We start from the raw sequence: 21,507 nt of genomic DNA, 5'->3' as shown, positions 1-21,507 counted from the left end.
GCCATCTTGCGAGGAATTCGGTAAAGCCCTCTTTTTCCTTTTGTGTCATAACCTCCGAGTTCTTATGTTGGTTTGAATCTCAACATTATCAAAGATAGTGCTTACTGAACTCCACCGTAATATCTTCGAAAGTGGGGAAGTTCTTGAGGTCAAGATTGTAGAACCAAGCCTTTGGGTGCTCATCCGAGAGATTGAGCGAAAATTTCGAGAGAGCATATCGGCGGGTACTCCCTTCATGCTAAGTACCCTTTATAGGCCTTAACATGGTGGACTGGATCTTCGGTGCCCTTGAACTTTGGGATGTCAGTGAGTACCATGTTCGTGGGCAACTTATCCTGAACTGGGGCATAGGCCCTAGCATTCTCATAGTGGATGTTCTTTCCCTGGGAGAGCTTCAAACGGTCTTCGATGAACTTGAACCGTTTCTCCAGATCAGTCAGTGGTGGGGTAAATGGAGGGGAATCTTCAACCAGCTTAGATTCAATTGCATCCATGCGAGTCATCATGAGGTTCACGGCCTCGGTAAGCTTGTTAACATCTTCCATTGCTTGACGTCGGGTTTTTGGCGGCCGTTCTACAAGAAAACCCCGTACTGAGTCAATATTTAAAGTAAGAGCCCCTGCACACTTAAGGACACGACCTCAACTTGACTCAAACAAAGACTCGACTTGAGATTGACTAACCAAAGGTTCGACTCACGGTTGGATTTAGACATCGGTTCACTTTAGACTCGACAAAACGACATGACTCAAACTGTCATAACTCGATTCTAAACTGGACTTGGTGTGACTAAACCCGTGATTGGGCTAACATAGCCTAAGGGTTCGTGTGAAACGTCCATAAGGGCCTAGCTTGGACGTTTTTTGTGGACTATTCTAGACCAAAAGGTCGACCAACATGACTCGAAGCCCAAGAGGTGAGCTTGGGTGACCCAACTAGGTCGTGTTCTAGACTCTTGAAATGAAAAAACGTCTAGCCTAACACGGCCAGGACCCGGACACGACTCGACGCATTTCATGCTTGGTTGAGGTTCGAGAGGCATTTTGGATTGGTTTTGAAAAAAACGAAAGATCGATTTGAAAAAGAGATTTGAAATGGGCAGCATGCCGGCTATAAAAGCTTGTTTTGGGCCGAAATTCTAGTCTTATTTGGGCAGCATTCCGCGTTTTGAAAATCATGCTAGGTTCGAAAGTAAGTTGTTCAAAAGTTCGGTTTTGAAAAGGACTTGGAATTTTCGAAAAAAAGGACTCGGGAAAACACATTGCACATTGTCATTCTCATGTTATAAGGATGTATGCTCCTAGACATCTCTAAGTCTCGGCAAGTCTTCTATAAGAAGGTCTATGCCCTCCATCCTTTTGCGGTCTAATAGAGCGAGGTGTCTTAAGGTAAAGTACCTAGAAGATCGTCCCCACTCCCAAGAACCACGCGAGGCGAAGTGGAAGCGAGCAATGTGCAGCTTCCTGGCATAGTGGGACGTCGCCCCCCACGCATCACGAAGAAACGCTGGGACGGCCCGGGCAAGTCCTTAAGGGTTTATGCATGAATCGTAGCACTATGAGTAATGTTTTACTTTCCAACACTTTCTTTTCAAGTTTCACCTCGGAGGAAAAGACCCTAGAAACACAGTGTAACTAGTCCTCTTTTCCCCAGCGGAGTCGCCAAACTGTGGACAAGGCCCTCGGGAACTGGCTCGCAAAAACAGGGGGCTCGGTTTATGCGTGGGCTGCTTGTGAGGGGGTTTGGGACGAGAATTTGGGCTGCTTGTGAGGGGGTTCGAACATGGGTTGATGGGTATTGGTCTAGGTGGGTTAGTGTACTCGAGATTCGTGCCAATTCGCAAAGGAAATGGGCTTAAAAACCGAGCTAAAATCGAGCTTAAAACACACGGTTAAAAAACGAGTTCTTCGCTTTTAAAATCGATTTTTCAAATCAATAACCCATTAAAATAAATGACTCTTCAAATCAAATATACTCATAAAATGATTTTTCAAATCAAATACTTATTTTATTTTCAATAAAATAAACTTAAGAAAAATAAATTCAAAATAAAATAAAATAAAATAAATTGAATTTATCTAAAAAACCATATTTTAAATATCATTTAAAATAACAAAATGAACTCACTAAAAAACATTAATTTAAATATCATTTAAAATAATAAAAATGAATTCACTTAAAAGAACATTAATTTAAATATCATTTAAATTAATAGAATACTTCATCGACGACGCCCTTTCTACCTCGTAAAACGAGCTCCAAATAATGACAATGACAACTAAAGAATACATGTGTCCTATCATCATCGGGTGTTTGTCGGGTTCTCTATAAATTCCAATATCGACGGATACGGGTATCTACAGAATGATACTTGGGAATTGGTTGCTTTACCACCTGGTAAGAAGTCAATTGGGTCCAAGTGGGTATATAAGATAAAATACAAATTTGATGGGTCTGTGGAGAGATTCAAGGCACGATTAGTTGCTAAAGGATTCAATCAGATCAAGGATAGAGATTATAAACACACTTTTTCTCCTGTTGCAAAGCTTACAACAGTCAGAACATTACTAGCTGTTGCTGCCTTAAAGAATTGGCCTTTGTACCAGTTAGATGTTAACAATGCTTTCTTGCATGGCTATTTAGATGAAGAGGTATACATGAAAGTACCTGAAGGATATAATGCTGCTTCTGGTTTGGTTTGCAAGCTTAAAAGATCACTTTATGGCCTAAAGCAGGCTTCTAGACAATGGAATAAGGAACTTACAAGGTTTTTACAACAACTAGGATATATTCAGTCCAAACAGGACTACTCTTTGTTCACTAAGTATGATACTACTACTGCTGCTTTCACTATTCTACTGGTGTATGTAGATGACATATTGTTGACTGGGACATCTCTTGAAGAAATCAACAGTGTCAAGCAATAATTGAATTCTGCTTATTCTATAAAAGACCTAGGAACCATGAGATATTTCCTTGGCTTGGAGATATCAAGAAATCAATCTGGGATTATGATTAACCAGAGAAAGTACATACTTGACATTCTCAAAGATTTAAAAATGGAAAACTGCACGCCTGTTGGTTTTCCATTACAGCAAGGTCTTAAGTTATCTACAGGGGAAGGAGAACTGCTGACAGATCCTGATCAATACAGGAGACTGGTTGGCAGGCTTCTGTACCTGAATTTGTCTAGACCAGATTTATCATATACTGTCCAACATCTCAGTCAATATGTTAGTCAGCCTAGACAGCCTCATCTGCAAGCTGCCTTACATGTGGTAAAATACCTCAAAGGAACTATTAATGCAGGCCTACATTACAAATCCCAATCAAGCACTGCAATTACAGCATACAGTGATGCAGATTGGGGAAAATGTCAAGATTCTGCTAGATCTCTCAATATTCCTTGGAGATTCCTTAGTTTCTTGGAAAACTAAAAGGCAACCTACTGTCAGCAAGAGTTCAGCTGAATCAGAGTATCGTAGCCTATCTTTTACTACCTCTGAACTTGTCTGGCTTGATAGACTCCTAACTGATCTAAGGATCACTGTCCCTAAGCCAATACCTCTTCATTGTGATAATAAAGCTGCTCTCCATATCACTGCCAACCCCGTATTCTATGAACGAACCAAACACTTAACCATTGACTATCATTACGTACGGGAGAAGCAGGAAGAAGGTTTTTTAACTACAACATATCTCAGAACTGGTCTGCAAATTGCAGATGTTATGACTAAGGCATTAGGGACTGATCAGCATCAGTTTTTCTCTCGCAAGCTAGGTCTTTCATTATCCACTACCTAGCTTGAGGGGGTATATTGGATATAGAGAGTTAGTTAGAGAAAGTCAAGCTAGTTACAATTAAGTCAAAGTTGGTTGTAATAAGTCGGTTTAAGTTGCTGAGCTTCTAGTATAAATACAAGCTCATGTCTCTCATTGTAACACACAAGTTAATAATACAAACTTCTCAATTATACATTCAATATACTCTCTATCTCTATAATGATTCATTGTTATCATAATTCTACACTCTTCAAGTGAATGAACTTCTGCACTTCTATTCGTCATTTTCCAGTAAGAAAATCATACTATTCTAGTGCTAGTTTATGGGTTTTGCATTAATGAAAGAGATGCAACAAAGGGAGAAATGATTAAAGAGATAAGTGAATTTTAGACATAAGCAGTGGTGGGTTGATTTCTGGAAATATAAGACAAAGTCAATTAAAACAGGACCCATTAAACCGGGTCGTATCCGATAGTAAAATTTATTGTTTTATAAATCGTATACTCGATAAGGTTTCAAAAAAACGTATCTGGCATACCGCATACGGTTTTGCTCACCCCTACCTATATTCGTAGAATTGCTAAGCAATTTGCTAATATGGAGCAAATTTAAAAAAAAAAACTTTTTCGATGGCTCAAACTTAATACCCTTACGTTTCATTTGTCATAGAGTAGTTTAAAAAGCGAGTCTCTAATATTGCTCGAAAGTCTTTCTCAAAACTTGGAGTTCTATGTAGTCGCTCGAAAAACTTTGGCTTCAAACTTCGGAGTATCAGCCATAACCGTCGAAGTCGAATTACCCGAATAATCCTGAAAAATGAAAAGCAAATTTCATACAAATAATTATATTCTGATAATGCAATAATGAAACTACAACCTTAAATGCAAAGGGGAAAAATAAAAATATCAAATTCTCGAAAATAATCTGGAATTTCGGACAATAAAACTAATAGCAATAGTAGTCTTTGAATTATAATCAGAGGGCATATACAAAGAAGTAAAGAAAAAAAAAAGCTTTACATAAATTGATGGATTTTTTTTTGTTCTTACTAAGTATATATATACATAAATAGTAGGTCTTATTACGTACGGAGTACATTAGACGGTGCGTGCTGATGGTTTTTTTAATAGAGTTGTATGCTTAATACAAATCTAATTCACCTATGATTGTGAAACCATAAACCAACTATACATGTTATCATGGTAGAGTTTCAACGTAAGCTAAATTTTATCTACCAAATTAGATATTATCTCATTGAATTAAATATAGGGTATGTAGTTTATAAAACTTTGAGACTCTATAATCATTCGAAAAAAGCTTCCTTTAATAATATAGATAGATAGATAGATATTGATTGATATTGATTGATTGGTAGCCCTTAGTCGTCCTTATATTACTTTATGGTCCGATTTTGAAGGAAGATTGGCTACCAACTTATCAAAACGAAACCGTATTTGGAAACTGGATATGAGACGGAATAATGATAAACACCTTCCTCGATGGAAGCGGATATCACGACTTGATGGTCATATCAATGTAATGAAGAGAATGAGATAATATTGAGTGACGGATAGAAGTTTACGTGATATAGATGGAACAATTAAGACATTATTAAAAGAAAGAGAAGAGTTGGGAAGGGAAAAACGAAAAGAACCAGTGTGTGTGACGGGTAGGGTTGAACCATCTCCAATTACAAGATCATCACCATCATAAGGTTGGTGAATGGAGAGAGTATTGAGGTCATCGGAAATATGGTGCGAGGCACCACTATCAATAGTCCAAGCATTCGAGGGCTGAGTCGATGGGTGAGAGGCAGAATGGGCTTGAGGGGTAGGGCCACGGCGCTGTCGAGTTGGGAAAACAACATCAGGATACTTAGCTTGGAAGTCTCGACAGTCGGATGCGACATGACCAACTTCATCGCAAAAGTGGCAACGACCTTTATAAGGTTTGGAGTAACCAGATTGGGAGTTCGGTTTTAGAGTGTAGTTGCGGTTTTGTTGATTGGTGCGTGGAGTGTAGGTGTTGCGGGTTTGATAGTTGGCTTGGGTATGCTGATGTCGGGTATGGGCAGCATGGGCAGAGGGCGTGAAATTGGTGGAGGGGTTGGCAACGGGTGCATGTTTAAGGCGGAGTTCTTGTTGGATCAGTTTCTCATGAAGCGATTCAAAGGATATTGACGTATCACGTGCGCGCACTGCCTCAATTACGGAACCATATTTGTCATAATTGAGGCCATGAAGGATGCGAGCAGTGATATCATCAACATCCATCGGATGTTCGAGCTGAGCCAAGTCATCGGTGCAAGCCTTTATGGCGGTCATATATTCGGTAATGGTCATGTTATCGGTGTGAGTTATATTTTCGAGGCGGTCTTTAATTTGGAGACGGTGTCCTCTAGAGGAATTGGCAAAGGTACGACACAAGGTGGTCCAAGCGGCATGGGAAGTTGTGTCATTGACGATGAGAGCGGCTATCGGGGGTGCAAGAGTACCGGTAAGTCCTCCTAAAATGAGTTGGTCTTGCCTATACCATGTGGTATAGGCAGGGTTGGGGGCGGTTGTGGTCTTAGTGTCGGGTGGGGTAGGGTCGACTGTGATGGTTTTGGCGGGAGCAGTGGTGGTGCCGTCAAGATAAGAGAAGAGTTCAAGACCGTTCATGATAGCACGGACTTGAAATCTCCATTGACGGAAGGTTATGGTATCCTTAAGTTGAATGCAATTAGTGAAATTGACGAGAGTAAAGGGGTGGGTCGGGTCGGCAGTGTTGGCGAGTTGCATTTGGTTGGTGGCCATGGTGATCGTGTGAGATAGGTCGGATTCGAGTACAGTGATGAAGACGGAGTTTTGATTTGATCGTGAGGATCGTCAGACTCGTGATACCATGAAGAGAATGAGATAATATGTATATTGTATTAGATGATTAGAATAGGTTACAAGAGGTTGTATTTATACAATTGTTAAGCTAACAAGATCAGAGAAACCTAAGCTAACTAATGCTAGAAATTAGGAATAAGAGTCTAACTAATTGACTAAGTAAATACAAAAGAATAGGAGCATGTGCACATAAGTTTAGGAGATTGTTACGGAAGATTATAGTTGACTAAAGGTCAAGCTATAATATCCTTAATATGTAAAAGGATCAGTATTAACACCTCCTCATGAGTTTAGTTATGGGCGTCACTTTTTAGAAGTTGTAGGGCCGTAGGGGTACACCCAAGTAAGGAACACTTGGTATACTTGTCAAAAAAGTATGGTGGAACCGGAATGACTCAAAACAAAGCCTTTGACGACAACAATTCCATGTTATGAGTACTCAATCACTACTTTTCACAAACTCGATATCCCATGTTGGCCGACGCTTATCCCAATTCCCTAGCTAGCCAGCTAGGGCCGCCTGAAGGCGAATAAGTTAAGAGCATCTACAATGGTAAGCAACAACTCAACTAGCTTAACTTTCCACATCACCTTTTTGAGCTATAACCTTTTAAGCTACAAACTTCTCCAATGGTTAAGCTATAAGAGTTGTTGCTTAAATGAACTCAAATACATTTATTTAATTGGCATATATCACTTTGTGGGTCCATTTGAGCTACTAGCTCCATGGAGCTAGTTGCTCAAATTAAGTTAGTTCATGTGGAGCTCTCCAATGGTTGAGCAACTAGCTTGAAACTTTAAGAATTTGCAAGCAAGTCCTTTTGCTCAACCATTGAAGATGCTCTAAGTGCACCATCTGAATGCTTAGTCGATCATTTTTGTTGGTTAAATATTTTTTTGCTTTTTTTAAGTTTATGAATTTTGTTAAACCGAATTTAATAACGATCTTTGTAAGTGTGTGTCTTATCTTGTGGTTTTCCAATAACTGTTTATTTCACATGGTGTCAGCTACTCTTGTCAAGTTGGTTCATATGTGTGATAAGTCCATAATTATATATGTTTTTATCCCATATCCGTATATTGTTATTATCGTCTTTCGCATTATTTGAGCTAAATTATTATATATTTGTAATTTTGATATTTAATTACTGTTATTATTATTTTAAATGTAATGGGCTTATTTAGTGTGTTTTGGGTATAGCAGATTACAAGACGGAAGAGAATGGGCTGAATGACGCGCTTAATGGATCAAAAATATGACGTGAGTATGTGTAAAACGGACCAAGGAACAAAACAAGAACAAAGCATAGGAAATAAAGAAACACGCAAGCAGGCACGTACGTAATAATTCACTCACTAATTTCACGCAGCCCAGCCGTGTCTAAGAAATTAAGGAGTATTTGGGAATTAAAATAGAGAACAGAAGAATAGACAAACACAGAAGCCTTTAACGACAACAATTCCATCTTATGAGTACTCAATCACTACTTTTCACAAACTCCATATCCCATGTTGGCCGACGATTATCTCAATTGCGCCTAGCTAGGGCCTTGCCGATGACAATTGTGAAGGCGGATAAGTTATGTGCACCGTCTCAATGCTCAATCATTTTTGCTGGTTAAATATTTGAACTTTTTTTAACTTTTATTATTTTGGTTAAACCAAATTTAATTTACTTTTAATTTTGTTTGTATCAACTTAATAACGATCTTTGTATGTGTGCATTGTTGTAGTATTCTTATGTGCATGAGAGTGCATTGTTGACTTGTTGTAGTATTCTTATGCTCCACATACAATCCTTTATGCATTTATGTATCTAAATAAAAAGGAATGGAGTTTGATAGTATGGGGGGTGTGAGATTCTAAATCCATACTTTTCGTTTTGTTAGATTAGCGTAAGGGGAGTCTCATTGAACTCATATCGGCCAAATGTTGGGGGCATCCATTGAAACGCGTTGAAGGTGCTAATTGCTCGAATTTACTCGTTCAGATTTGTTTTTTTTTGTTTTTTTTTTTTTTTGGCAGCTGGAAAGAAAGGTTCCTAGTATGCTCGAATTTACTCGCTGGTATGCTGACGTTGTCCCACGAACTGTTAGGTTCCCCTATGCTGAAGTCTGGGTTCGTGTTTGTGGACTTCCCTTTGAGTACCTTACTACAGAGGTTGCTAGCATAGCGGGTAAGCTTCTGAGCAATAGCTTCTTTATTGAACCTTTTGACGTCATTCCTGAACACGACTACCTTAGGATTAAGGTGGGTATTAAGTTGAATGAGCCCCTTATGCCTGGGTTTTTTCTAGCCATGGAGGGGGGGTACCTGCTATGGATACAGTTTCGTTATGAAGAACTTTTTAAATACTGTATAAAATGTGGGAAGGTGGGACACAAAGGGTCCCAATGCAGAGAGAGTGTAGCTACCATTGTCTCATCTGTAAATGGTATGCTAGATAAAGTGGAACATAAAGGATTTGTAGTTTTTCAGTCTCACAGTAACCATACAATGTTTAATCTTGACTTAAGGGCCACCCCTCCCACCACTAGGTTCATCAATTCCAGAATTCGTTTGAGAAATGGTGTGGATAGGAGTAATAATCAGGGTAGGGACTCTCCTGAACGTGTCATTGACTTTGATCTAGGAATCACTCCTGGTGGTAGGGTTCAACCAGGAATGATTTTTTTCTTTATTCTGACCCACCTTTTCTTTGGGCTGTTATCTTTCAAGTGGGGAATATGGATGCAGGAACTCATGGGCAGGCTCAGGATCAGCCACAAGATCACATGAATGGGCATCTGGGTGATACTGCAATGACTGATGCTCAAGAAGGGGTTGTTGCTGGTGAAGCAACTGCTATGGATCAATCAGTTTTGGCTATGAATGAAGATCCCCGGACTGATATCTTAAACCAAGTGGAAGAAAATTCTGGTAATGAGGTGCAGGGGGCAAATACTGGTTTGGGAGGATGGCTTGATGAAGGTGAAGGTCATAACCAGATTCAGAATCAAGCTGGAGATGATGACTATCATAGTGCTGAAGATGAGTTTGATAATCAAGGGGATGTGCAGATGACCCATCTGGATCATCTCCACCAACTGCAACAAAATGATCCTTACTTGATTTATGCTGGCCAGGGCTCTTTGAGTGGAGTTCTTGACAAAGATTTGCGCATTCAAGAGGAGATTCTCAACAGGGTGGAGAGTGACATTGAATGGGCAAGAATGGATGATGACCACAGAGGGTTTAATCAAACTTTTGACCCCCCTCCTGGTGGTCTTCCTATTCGTTACCACCAACCTGATGGCACTGTCATTCAAGCTGCTACTGCGGACCAGACTGAACAACAGATTGTGGCAGTGGCAAATCAGGTGCCTGTTCAGGAAGCTTCTGCTGCTGCTGCTACCCAATCTGAACAAAGGGTGGAGGTTAATGGAGCCCCTGCTGGTGGGCTTTCTGCTGCTGAACATGTTGAAGCTGACTCTCTTGCTTCTGTGCCTCTTACTGCTACAAGTGCAGATGCTCTCAATCAGGCAGATCAATTTCTCAATGAGGTTATCTATATAAGTGATTCTACTGCTGCAACTGCAAGTCCTGTACCTGAAGATTCATCTTCAAAAAGTTTTCTCAATTGGGATACAGCAACCCAAGACTCATCTGGGTACAGTCAAGCTATCAACTTGATCTCTGAAGAAACTAATAACAATGTCTCTAAAGCTGGGATTGGTCTTTTGAAAGGATCAACAAGTAAGGTGAATACTGAACTAGTTCTCACTGTGGGTTATGATGGTGTGTTCAAGACTGATGGTCCTATTGATCTACCACAAGTCAAGCCCCCTAGCTGTGCCTTTTCCTCCACAGCAATCACCAACAAGGGCAAGGAGCTAGAGCTGGGATCCTCGTCTCTTTTACCTTTGAAGAATCTTCTACAGCAACCTGAACAAAAGTCTGCTGAACCAAATGATACTGCTGCTGCTGGTGCACCCGTTGGCTTTTCAGGTGACAATTTTTTCACTATTCCTGCTGTTGGGAATAAGGCTCTTTTGATTTCAAAAATTGAAATTCATGGCTCATCTGATGGATGTATGGGATTGGCGGATTTATATTGCCATTCTGAAATGAGCTCTAGCCTAAAAACTGCTGTAAGATTGGCTAAGAAACGAAAGTGTTGCACTGAAGTTGCTGATGACCTCGTGCACTCTGACTATGTGAGTTCCTTGGGAAAGGCAAAAGATTTTCTGGGGCATCTGGCAAAGAAGAGCTGTGTGAGAAATGGGGCTGGGCAGGAAGGTAAGGCGACGGCTATTCATGGCAAGGTGGCTAGTTTTTGCATAAAAATTACTGATGATGAGGAAATGATGGATTCGGACTCTTCTGTGAATTTTGATGGCGGCTTTGCGGAGGTTGGGCCTTCACAACCTCCTCTCTCGCCATGAATGGACTGATTTGGAATTGTAGGGGTCTAAATAATGCGCTCGCCCCTACAATTCCTAAAATTAGGGCGCTTACTAGTAGTAGTTACTTTGATTTTCTTTTCCTTATCGAAACTAAATGTAATGTAAATAATGTTAGTCCTTTATTTCGCCCTTTTGGTTTTGTTTTGACCGCCGGCATTGATGCAAATGGTGTAGCGGGTGGTCTATGGGTTGGATGGAAGAAAGAAGCTAAGATGAGTCTTGTGGAGACATGTAATAATTTCATGGTATTCCTAGTGGAAAAAATGAATGGGCGTTTATGGTATCTTGTGTTGTTTTATGGAGCATCAAAATTCGAACTAAGGGAGATGGTCTTTGAGGCTTTAGAAGCCTACTTGCACAAGCTTACTCATCCATACCTCATTGTGGGTGATTTTAACCAAGTGGACTATCAAAGTGATAAATTAAGTGCTTGCAATTCTCACATACGAGGAGCTTGTTCTTTCAATAATTGGAAACTACGGAACGAGTTTATTGATATCCCTTTCAAAGGACCTCGATTTACTTGGTGCAACAATAGGAAAGGAAACCGTAGGGTTTATGAACGACTAGACAAGGCACTAGGCTCCAAGGAGTGGTTTACTCTTTTTCCTGAAACGGGTATTAAGCACCATCCGATCCAGATCTCGGATCATGCTCCTATCGAGCTCGATCTCCACCTTACCAAATCCGTAGGCAAAAAGCCCTATAAGTTGGATGCTTGGACTTTGGACTATCCAGAATGCATTCAAATTATTAAAGAGGTTTGGAATCTACCTGATCTTGGATCTCCTGCTTTCCGGGTTGCTCGAAAACTCGCAAGGGTTCGGCAACATGTCAAGAAGTGGGCTTTAGATAAAAGAAATGGTTGGGCTGACAAATGGGATGAATTTGATAAACGGTTGGAACAGAGCATGGAACTCGCTATTTCGGGAGGTGGGGAGGAAGAATATGAACTCGTAAATACGGAAGTTAGAGAGTTTGCAAGGGCGATGGCAATTTATTGGAAACAACGAGCGAAGCTGAAATGGTTGGTTGATGGTGACACCTGTACAAAGTATTTCTTTAACTGGGTCAAGGGGCGCGCGGGCAGGAACTTTATTCTTGGCATTAAAAATTCTGATGGAAATTGGACTTATGATCATGATGAGATTAGCAGCTGCTTCCAAGACTCTTTTGTCAAGCTTTTTTCTAGACCGCACCATCCTCAGCAAGTTCAGGGAGGCACTCATTCATCCTTCGATCAACTTCTAAGAAACCTTAACAAAAGAGTAATGAATGATGATGCTGACTCTTTGGCTAAGCCCTTTACTGCTAAAGAGGTTCGAAAGGCTGTTTTTCAAATGGGGCCGATGAAGTCTCCAGGCCCTGATGGCATTCCGGCCATCTTCTACCAACGTTGCTGGCATCTTGTGAAAAAGGATTGTACTAAGGCTATTCTTTCAATCCTCAACTCTGGTGTTGTTCTGAAGGAAATGAATCGTACCTTCATTGCCTTAATTCCCAAATGTGATAGTCCTGAAGCAGTCAAGGACTACAGGCCAATCAGTCTTTGTAATGTTTTCATGAGGATTATTACGAAATGCATTACAAACCGCATGCAGAAAGTCATGGGTTATTTAGTTGGGGACCATCAAAATGCTTTTAAAGGTGGGAGAAGTATAAGTGACAATATTTTGCTGGCTCATGAAGCGATTCATAAGATTAACACTCATAAACATGGAAAATTTGGTACAGTCGCTTTCAAGGCTGATATGAGCAAAGCTTTTGATCGGGTTAGATGGGATTTCCTTCAGGCTGTTTTGCTTGCTTTTGGCTTTCCTCCAAGTTTGGTTAACCTGATCATGAATTGTGTCTCGACGGTGAGCTATGAAATTTTATTGAATGGGGCTCCCCTTCATCCTTTCAGACCGAATTGTGGTCTCCGACAAGGGGATCCTTTATCGCCATATCTCTTCATCCTTTGTATGGAAGTTCTTTCCTGCAACGTCGGGAGTGCCCAAAGGGAGGGCAAACTCCAGGGTATTCGCCTGTGCCGTGGAGTAGCTCCTTTAACGCATCTTTTCTTTGCAGATGATTCGGTTTTCTTCTTTCAGAACAAAGGAATTGCGGTACGACATCTCAAACGCCTCCTTGTAAATTACTGTGAGGCTTCAGGCCAGGTCATTAATGACGACAAGTCGGGAATCATCTTCAGCCCAAATAACACCCTTCGGAAGGTGAGTTTTTGTTTAAAAACACTCAATATAAAGCACAACAAAGGCTTTGGAAAGTACCTTGGTCTACCAACCGAATTTCAAAGAATCAAAAAGGAGATCTTCATGGGCCTTGTGGAATCTGTTATGAAACGCATATCTTCGTGGAATGGGATCTTTCTTTCTCCAGCTGGGCGACTTACCTTAATCTCCTCCGTCCTATCCAATCTCTCCATTTTCTTTCTATCGGCATTTAAAATTCCGGTAAGTGTGACCAAGAAGATTAACGCTCTCTTGTCACATTTTTGGTGGGCTGGATGTAAAACAGGTAAGTGCCTCCACTGGTGTAGTAGAAACTTCACTAGTCTCCCGAAGAGTGAAGGGGGCCTCGGTATTAGGAATGTGGGTTGTCTCAATCAAGCATTATTGGCAAAACACGCGTGGAGACTCGTGTCAAATGAGACATCGCTCTTTTGTTCAGTTTTCCGAGAGAAGATTATGGGTCCCTTAGGATTTGAAAATCACTCATGGATCTGCAGGAAGAAATCCTTCTCTTGGGGTGCTCGGAGCATCACTCATGGTTTAAAATTTATTAAGGAACACATTGGCTGGAAACCTGGTATTGACTCTAATCTAAATGTGTGGGATAAGAGGTGGGTTAATGGGCAAACTCCGGAGCCTAAGGATTGCCTTCTTGAGGAAGGCTTTATTTTCTTAAAGGATCTTCGCGTAAAGGATATCTGCATCAATAATGGAGGGTGGAATGAAGGCTTAATCAACTTGCTTTTTTCGGACGAGAGCGTAAACCAAATTTTGGCTACCCCCCTTCATTCTTCACAGTCACGGGATGAGATTTTTTGGCCCTATGCTAGCAGTGGCATTTACACTGTCAAGAGCGGCTATGGTATTCTCTTCCGCGACTTTTTCTATGAACATGGATCTAGAAAGGACAAAGCTCGGATCCATGCTAACTGGAAACTCTTCTGCAAGAAGCATTTATGGAACCTGCCGGGACCCCAGTCATGGAAAATTCTTCTCTGGAAAATTATTGCTAGTTCCCTACCGATTGGTAGTGAGTTTGCTAAAAGAGACATGACCTGGGCTTCCTCTTGTGTCCTGTGTAATGCTACAAGCGGCTGCGTGGAAACCCTTGATCATCTTTTTTTCGCGATCCCTCTTAGCTCACGAATCGGGGATCGGATCGGGGCTGGGTATCACTGTCGGTCATCTCCCTAATATTGATGTCCGCGACTGGATCGTTAATTGGATTCTCTACCTCTTCAAGCTTGAGGATGGGCTTAATCTTGTTGTTCACTTTCTTGTGATCTTGGTTAGTCTCTGGACTTTACGAAATGATATCCGGTTTAGGGGCACCACCTTTAACACGGGTGTCTTTTACGCCAAGACTCGTCACCTCTTAAATGAAGTTCTTCAAGCAAACGATAAAGCTAATTCTGAGCCACTGTATCCACCTGGTTTCGAGACCGGCGACCCGGTTCTTTCCCCGGATGATGACTTTGACTATCAGCTGCTCCGAGCGGGGCGACCTTTCTATTGCATTGGAAGTCCTTCGTCTTGCGATATGGTATGTATCTACGTTGACGCAAGTTGGAAGACCTCGTGTCTTGCGGGTTTTGGATGGATTGCCCTAGGGCCAGATGGTGACTTTTGTTATGAAGGATTTCTTCGAGGCAGGGCTGAATCTCCTCTTCAAGCCGAAGCGCTAGGGTTAAAGGAGGCCATTTCCTGGGCACGCCAGGCAGGAATTCTGCACATTGAAATTTCCTCGGATTGCCTTTCGCTTTTGACGCAATGGATGGGGAAGCAGACCAAACATCATCATATTAGGAACATCTTGCAGGAGATTACTCTTCTTTCATCTGATTTTCATTGTTTCTGTTTTAGTTATGTTCGCAGGGATTGTAACTTAAGAGCTCGTTCAGATTTGTTATGAACCACTTTAATTGGAACTAGTGATGCTTAAAAACTTCATATCCTCCTCCAAAGACGCGGAGTTTCTTCTCGTTTAGTTTTCAGTTCGAAGGTCATTGGTAAAGTCCTCCAACCCATCACATCGTCACGGCCGTATTGAAGAAAGATGAATCAAAACATCGTTGATCATAAATAAGTAAAAGTTATAAACAATTGTGATGTAAATTAAGATTTACATTCATTAGAAAACACCATTTCATAAAAATAAATTTTCAACCGAGAAGTACTATATTTAAATACCGAAAATCATGCTTAAAGTACTGCACTAGAAACTGCTGAAAACAAATATGGAAGATCATTGTGACGAAGCTAGAGTACTAAATATCATTTCATAGTCACGGATTAATTATAAATGGCCTAATAAAAGTGGTAACAGTAGTCGGAGAGGAGATACGACACCAAGTCATCAAGTGATACCGAGATCACAAATTATCATCTAACACGGATATATTCGTTTTAACTTGAACACGGGTCAAATAACATACAGAGTACCATTTATCTTATCTGTGTAGGTGGTATGCTATAAGGCCCGTTTTAATAATCTTACTAGTTTTAAACCCGTGCAAATATTGCACGGGTATGCTTTTTTAATTTTATTTATTACAAAAAAATATAAATATTCAAAAATATAATAGTCATCTTGTAAAATTATTATTTCTAGAAATTTTATGAAAAAATTTACTTATAATATTCACATTTGACATGGTTGGTTAATGTCATGAGTATTAATTCATGGTTGAAATAAAAATGTTTGATAAATAAATTACTTCAAAGAACATGGGTTGTGATGCTTTTTTTAAAAGAAAATTCCTAAAATAGTGGAGTCAATGCGAAGTCTTAAAAAGACTTGGCTTTTATAGAAGGTAGATAAGAAGAGACTTATTGGATCGAAATTGGAGCCACCATATATTTTCCAAACATCCAAATTTATTGCATTTCCCAGTTCTTCAAACTCAATTTTTTTTCTTTTGAATTGAAAATTTAATTTAAATTTTCCACTTCTTCATTCAAAACTTCATCCGCTTTACCTCCCCACAAAACTCGTGTAAAACGGTTTTATACAAGAATTGTGGTTTAGTTAGAAGTCTTACATTTACAGAGTGCAGTCTACCTGTTCGACGAAATTCCTCAGAGAAAATGATACCTGATTGCAAGAAATCAAAACCTGGGCAGCTGAATTCTAGGGACAGGCTCTCAGATTTGCCGGATTTTATTATACATCATATCATTTCTTATCTGGGTACGAAAGAGGCGTATAGAACTAGCGTCTTGTCGAAAAGATGGACTCAAATTTCGGCTACTAGCCCAGTTCTAGAATTTCATCATAATAATATTTCTAATGGTGATACTGCAAGACTTTTGGAATATATAGATGCTAGAATGCAAAGGTACTCGAAAGAAAACCTGCGTATTTTGACACTCGAACTTAAATTCCCAACTACTGATTTAGAATTGGCTTGTAAATTCGATGAGTGGCTAGAGATAGCCGTGCAGAACCAAGTTGCGAAATTTGATTTCACCGGTCCTGCTAACAGTAACTACAAAGTGCCACAAATTCTGTTTTCTTCTAAGTCGTTAAGACGTCTTGATTGTTCTAAAGTTAAGATACCCTACTATGAAGCCGTGGATCTTGTCTCTCTTGAGTATTTGGGTTTAAGTGATGTCGTTGTAGACGAGCGTATGCTGTTTCATATGGTTAGTTCCTGTCTTTTACTGACAGAATTGAGTATCTCAGATTGCTCTGGCTTCAAAAATTTAGTGATTCCACGTTGTAGTAAACTGGAGTTTCTCGATATTGATAGAACCCTACCTGTAGACGGAAGAGTCATTCTCGAGACTTCTAGTCTTAGGAAATTTCAGTACATTCCCAAGGATTCCAATGATTACGAGAACCCTTGGCCGATTATCTCAAATGGTGGTTTATTGAGAAATTTGAGGTTTGTAAGCGTGAGTAGTCTCTCTATCACAGATGAGGCTCTTGCTGAACTACTACCTGAACTTGCCTCGCTAGAGAATTTGGTGTTTTGGGGCTGTCACATGCTGACGAGTATCAAAATATCGAATACTCAACTAAAAGAAATTTGCTTACATGATTGCTACACTTTGTTGGATATTGTGATTGATGCTCCAAGTTTGAAGAAGTTCAAATTTGATGGCGAGATAGACCCATCCTTATCTATCACCATTACTAGTCAAGCCGATTGTAGCATCTATATCTATACAATGCCTTGTTATTTTGATACCGATAGGTTTTTAAGATTGAAGAAGCTCTTGACAGGCCTAAACAGCTGCAATATTTTGAAAATCTTGTTGCTCGACGAGTTATCAACTGAGGTATCGCAATTTGCAAATAAGCTTGCATATAATTGTTTAGACTATGAGTTGATTTTTACGTTAGCACAAACTCTTATGATTGTGTTCTTGAAGTCCAGAGGTGATGATATCGAATTTGATGAAGAAGAAAGCGGAAATGCTGATCTTGGACCCCCTTGTGATATCAGAGAGCTGAAATTAACCCTGTTGTACTGGGACCTCTCAATTTCCTCGCTTTCAGCTTTGGTAAATGGTTTATTCTGGACTTGCCACCCTGATATAATGTCTTTGCGGGTTGATTTAGGCCGCCATAATTTGACAGTTAAGGTATGGTCATGATTTTGCTTTGTGTGTTACTTTCAGTCTTTGTTTCCAGGGCCTGTATGTTAGGTGCTTTTCTTTTCCGTGATCTCTTTAGTATGCCCAATTCAATACACATTCAAATATTACGGAAATCTTAAGCGTTTGGGGTTGGATCATATAAACATGGATCTAAAACTAGAGTAATAAAGCATTTCTCATCTATTGCATGCGTGATTAAGATGGAACTTTATTAATTGAAATTAGAACATGGCACTTCACGATATTTAATATAGTTTTAAGTTATGAAGTATGCTTTTGGTTACGGGTTTTACGATGAGCAGTATTTTCGGAACTATCTCTGTTATTGAACTCACAGTTGTTGTTTTGGTTGCAGCCTTTGTTGAGAAAACTGGAGGGTATGGTCAAATGTTTTAAACATCCTTTGAAACGGATTGAAGTTGAAGGGGTTAATTGTTCTGATTTCCTCAAGTCAAGTTCGCTCGACGTACAGTTGAGACTGTATTGGTGATGAATTGCAGTATCTCGGGATGGAGTTGATGGCGCTACAAGTCTCGTGCAGTACGTCATTGACGTTGATCATTTGACAGGTACCGTTAATTTCAAGCACAATATTGCAATTTCAGTCTCGTGCAGTACGTCTTATCTATATAGTTGGTAAGGCTCTACATGCAACCGGATGTATATCTCTACTTGCAAAATACGATTGAAACAACGAATTACTGCATAATTATATTCGTGATTCAGTTTATAAATTTCTACATCTCAAAACATATTTAAATTTATAAATTTCTACGTCTCATATCATATTCGTGATTCAAATTGTTGTCCTCCAAGAACAATTGAAAGGTAAGTTGAATGAAACAGCGAACTAAATTTTAACCGCAATAGTCCTTTTTAAAAACCTTTATGTCAAGCTCCATTACTAACCGATACATTAAATTTACTCATCTTACCAACAAAAATTTGGCGCAAATTTTTTAAATTGACTCGGGTTTGTTTAAACTCGCAAGCTTTATAACGGATTTACCTTTTTCAGTCTCGGGTGATCAGCTAGCTTCCATATCTTGTTTTTAGATATTATTTCCAATTCACTCGCCTATTTGTAATTGTAATTCGTACACTTTCCTTCTTCTAGAGCTCTTCTTTCCTTAGGTTATTGTATTGACTCTACTATATAACAGAACCGTATCGTAATTTTTACTCAACCTTAATTGACTCTACTATATATATATGTACCTCTTTATTCATTAATGAAATACACACATTCAATCAACTTCACTAACTCTTAGTCTCGAGTTTTAGTTCGAAGTTTTACACTCTAAGTATCGACGAAATTACTCGGAGAAAATGATGACTGATTGCGATAACCCAAAACATGGGCAGTTTAATTCTATGGATAGGCTCTAATCAGATTTACCGGATTTTATCATACATCAGATAATTTCTTATTTGGACAACAACAATGTATTGAAATTGGTAACATTATGCCTCTCTTTCATCCAAAGTTTTTACACACTACGTATCTCTTATGGCAGTGTATTTTACAAGTAATGTTATCATTCTTACACAAACAATTATATATTGAAATTGGTAACATTATGTTGAAACATGAAAACACCTATGTCATTCTATATGTGACCATTTTAGAAGGTGCCTCGTCTATGTCATTTTATATGTTAAGCAATGTACTCGTTATCGCACAATATATTACCATATAAATGTTGGTAACATAAGAGTTAAAACATGTAAACAAATTGACATTCCTGCTGTATTTTCTTTCGCAATGTATATGCCCATTACGTTCACATTCTTGTGGAATATGTCACCATTCCGAAGCAGTTTACAAATTGGCAAATTAGATATTACACATTAGATATTACATTCATATCGTCAAATGTAGCATCATGCTCAATTCTTGAACATACACCAAACTGCAAATAAATGCAAATAAACCCAGGAAACCAACAAGGCAACTATAACTGATTAATAGTTCATTTTCCTTTCAAGGTCATTTAAAGTTTAAACCACCCCAAAACTCACTTGGGTGCAAACATATAACTAAAAAATGGTGACAATCTAACAACAAAGAACACCAAAAAACAGTCACAAAAAATGGATGAACAAACCATTGACACAATTTAATTCGAAGTTTTTACTTAAATGGGGTTGAAACCCAAACTATTTAACAAAACAGTGTCGATTTCAAACTATTTACCAAAAATGGTTCCACGTCATTATTTTCGATTTTTTATTTTTTTAATGAACTGTTAGTTTCTCGCTGTCTGGGACAGCGAGATATTGCTTGCTATATGAAGGTGCTTGACAAGCTACTTTCGTCCTCGTCGTTCTCCTTGCTCCGACCACCAAATAACGAAATACCACCACCATTCTCTTCTTCTCACTTCCCTTATCATATGCACATCTTTGTTTAAGTTATTAGCTCAATGGTTTGCGCAAAAAAACGACCCGCAATATCACCCTCCACTAACGATTTTGATTTCGCGGCAATCCATTTATCTTGTCTTAATATGATTATTTGTACCATATGAACTCGTTTTTTATGTAATTCAATTCTGGGTTGATTTATAATCATCAATTGATAAAACTTGTGAGTAGTTCGGTAATGATGTGCTTAATGTAAGTGTGAAATACACCGTACTACCTACAAGACAGTAGAAGTATTCGTGTAACAACGGTGCATTTATACAGCGACAAGTCCGACGACTGCATTACCAATTGCCTCAAGCTTCGTGCTAAAGTTGGATGAGGTGACGAGGTGTGCGATATATACTGGTCTTACATATAAAACGAATTGAGATGATACAAATAATAATTAAGAGAATATAAATGGATTGCCGCGAAATCGAAATCGATAGTGGAGGGTGATATTGTGAGTCGTTTTTTTACGCAAACCATTATACTAATAACTTAACAAAAGACGCTCGTATGATAAGGGAAGTGAGAAGAAGAGAATGATGGTGGTATTTCGTTATTTGGTGGTCGGAGCAAGGAGAACGGCAAGAACGAAAGTAGCTTGTCAAGCACCTTCATATGGTATGTAATATCTCGCTGTCCCAGACAGCGAGAAACTAACAGTTCATTAAAAAAAATAAAAAAAATCGGAAATAATGACGTGAACCCATTTTTGGTAAATAGTTTTAAATCGACCCTATTTTGTTAAATAGTTTGGGTTTCAACCCCATTTAAGCAAAAGTTTTAAATCGACCCTATCTTACCAATATTTATGATAATGTTTGAGATTTTGGGTGATTTGTAGGAAAAGTTTGATATGTGAGAGGAGGAGAGAATTTGAAAGGAAAGATTTTTTTTGTTGAAAATGAATATGTGAGTGTAGGTTTGAGAGAATTAGGTTAAAAGTGAATTGAAAATGTGGTGAATAACTAGCATTGGGAAGGTAAGAGTTTTTTTTGTTGTTTTTTTAATGCCAAAAGAGTCATTGTTGTCCTTTCCAATAAAGAAATGCAGAGTACACACCCATCAACTCTCAACCCGTTCGCACTAAAAACGCTACTATTCGCCTTGTCGCAATCTTATGACGGATAATCCCTCACAAGCAAGAC

The 21,507-nt window shown here is 39.2% G+C and overlaps 1 protein-coding gene across 1 annotated transcript; it reads left to right on the top strand.

Annotated features, from left to right (window-relative positions):
• Window positions 1-16,426: 16,426 nt before the first annotated feature.
• On the top strand, window positions 16,427-18,584 carry LOC141637243 (FBD-associated F-box protein At4g10400-like). The gene is made up of 3 exons (XM_074446807.1): window positions 16,427-17,929; window positions 18,300-18,399; window positions 18,445-18,584. Exons 1-3 carry the CDS (start codon window positions 16,427-16,429, stop codon window positions 18,582-18,584), a joined length of 1,743 nt encoding a protein of 580 aa, XP_074302908.1.
• Window positions 18,585-21,507: the final 2,923 nt, after the last annotated feature.

This window comes from Silene latifolia, chromosome 2 (assembly GCF_048544455.1).
Source record: "Silene latifolia isolate original U9 population chromosome 2, ASM4854445v1, whole genome shotgun sequence".
Lineage (NCBI taxonomy): Eukaryota > Viridiplantae > Streptophyta > Magnoliopsida > Caryophyllales > Caryophyllaceae > Silene > Silene latifolia.
Note: the sequence above shows the minus strand (reverse complement) of the source record. Positions and strands in the feature narration are given on the sequence as shown.

What these genes read in the sequence shown, in the direction of transcription:
- LOC141637243 (XM_074446807.1), top strand. Translation starts at nt 16,427, where the DNA reads ATGATACCTGATTGCAAGAAATCAAAACCTGGGCAGCTGAATTCTAGG. An exon ending in GCCATAATTTGACAGTTAAG is followed by an intron (nt 17,930 to 18,299) that starts GTATGGTCATGA and finishes TTTTGGTTGCAG; the next exon opens with CCTTTGTTGAGAAAACTGGA. An exon ending in TTCTGATTTCCTCAAGTCAA is followed by an intron (nt 18,400 to 18,444) that starts GTTCGCTCGACG and finishes GATGAATTGCAG; the next exon opens with TATCTCGGGATGGAGTTGAT.